Here is a 1,259-nt window from a genome sequence, read left to right as displayed (position 1 = left end):
CCCCCCCCCCCAGCCATGAAATTATTTCTGTTTCTACTTCATAGCTGTAACTTGACTATTGTTATGAATCATAATGTAAACATCTGTATTTTCTGATGGTCTCCGGTGTCCCCTNTGAAAGCATCATTAACCCACAGGTTGAGAACTGCCAGAGGAAAGGCTCCTCCCACTTTATAAAACAAGCGTTTAGAGTTCTGCCTTGCCTTCCTTCATTTGACAGCTTACCATGTATCTTTACAGATATTGACAACAGTGGATATGTTAGTGACTATGAACTGCAGGACCTATTTAAGGAGGCAAGCCTTCCCCTTCCTGGGTACAAGGTGCGCGAGATTGTGGAGAAAATATTAGTAGTTGCAGACAACAACAAAGATGGGAAAATCAGTTTTGAGGAGTTCGTGTCGGTGAGTAGTCCAATACTTTCCTAGTTATCAATCATCTTGTCCCAAGTAGGCTCTCAATAATGCCTTTGTTAGGTTTGATATGATCTGGCTGCAGAGGGCAGGCAAAACGTCGCTTTCAAAATGNTGATGGTGATGATGTTAATAACATATTATTGTGGAAACAATTTCCACAAATCATACAACAAAGGAGAATATTGAATGGAAATCAAGTTCAGATAACGATCATTCAGGCCCTAGAATAACTGTACTTAAGTTGAATATTATCGATCAGTAGTATAATTGAATAAGATGTAAATTTTCTGGTTTTGCATTCTTTATCTGTTAAGTAAATATTTGAGCCCTGGGCATTGTGAACAGTGTGATGAGCAGAAAGAGATGTGGTCCTTGCATTTGTGGCATGTCCGNATGGCAGGGAAGGCAGCATCACAGAAGCAGATAGAAACGCCAGCTGTGGTGACTGCTGTGGTAGAACAGCACAGGCCCCGTGAGNGGCTAGGATGCTTGGGGCTGAGCTTGAAGGGGGGAATGGAGGACCTGGGGGACTCGGGGAAGTCACCTCCATCTGGGAGGAAAGAAGTTAAGTAGGAAAGGGGGTGGGGCCGATAGTGTGGGAAGCAATTAGAAGTGGCAGTGTGTCCTGAGACCCTGTAGTCCTGGAGATGCTGGATCTTTCAAGCAATCAGAAAGAGGGTTCGTATGGGTAGAGCTGAGGGGGTGAGCAGTGGAGCAGGAATCAGGTCTTGTGGGCCGTGGAGGATTTTTTTTTATCCTGACCACCAGGAGGTCCCTGAACTAGGAAGAGGTGATCTGATTAGATCCCAAAAGAGTCATCTCGACTGTTACATGTAGAAATTA

The 1,259-nt window shown here is 44.3% G+C and overlaps 1 protein-coding gene across 1 annotated transcript in view; it reads left to right on the top strand.

Annotated features, from left to right (window-relative positions):
* The window catches only part of Pls1 (plastin 1), a 29,345-nt gene that overhangs the window by 1,898 nt on the left and 26,188 nt on the right, over positions 1 to 1,259 (top strand). Inside the window, exon 2 of the mRNA XM_029481983.1 lies at positions 241 to 404. Within this exon, the coding sequence (XP_029337843.1) occupies positions 241 to 404 (164 nt within the window). The remainder of the gene's footprint in view (positions 1 to 240; positions 405 to 1,259) is intronic.

The sequence above is a fragment of the Mus caroli genome, chromosome 9, assembly GCF_900094665.2.
Source record: "Mus caroli chromosome 9, CAROLI_EIJ_v1.1, whole genome shotgun sequence".
NCBI classification, from domain to species: Eukaryota; Metazoa; Chordata; class Mammalia; order Rodentia; family Muridae; genus Mus; species Mus caroli.
This window is presented reverse-complemented; position numbering and strand designations above follow the sequence as displayed.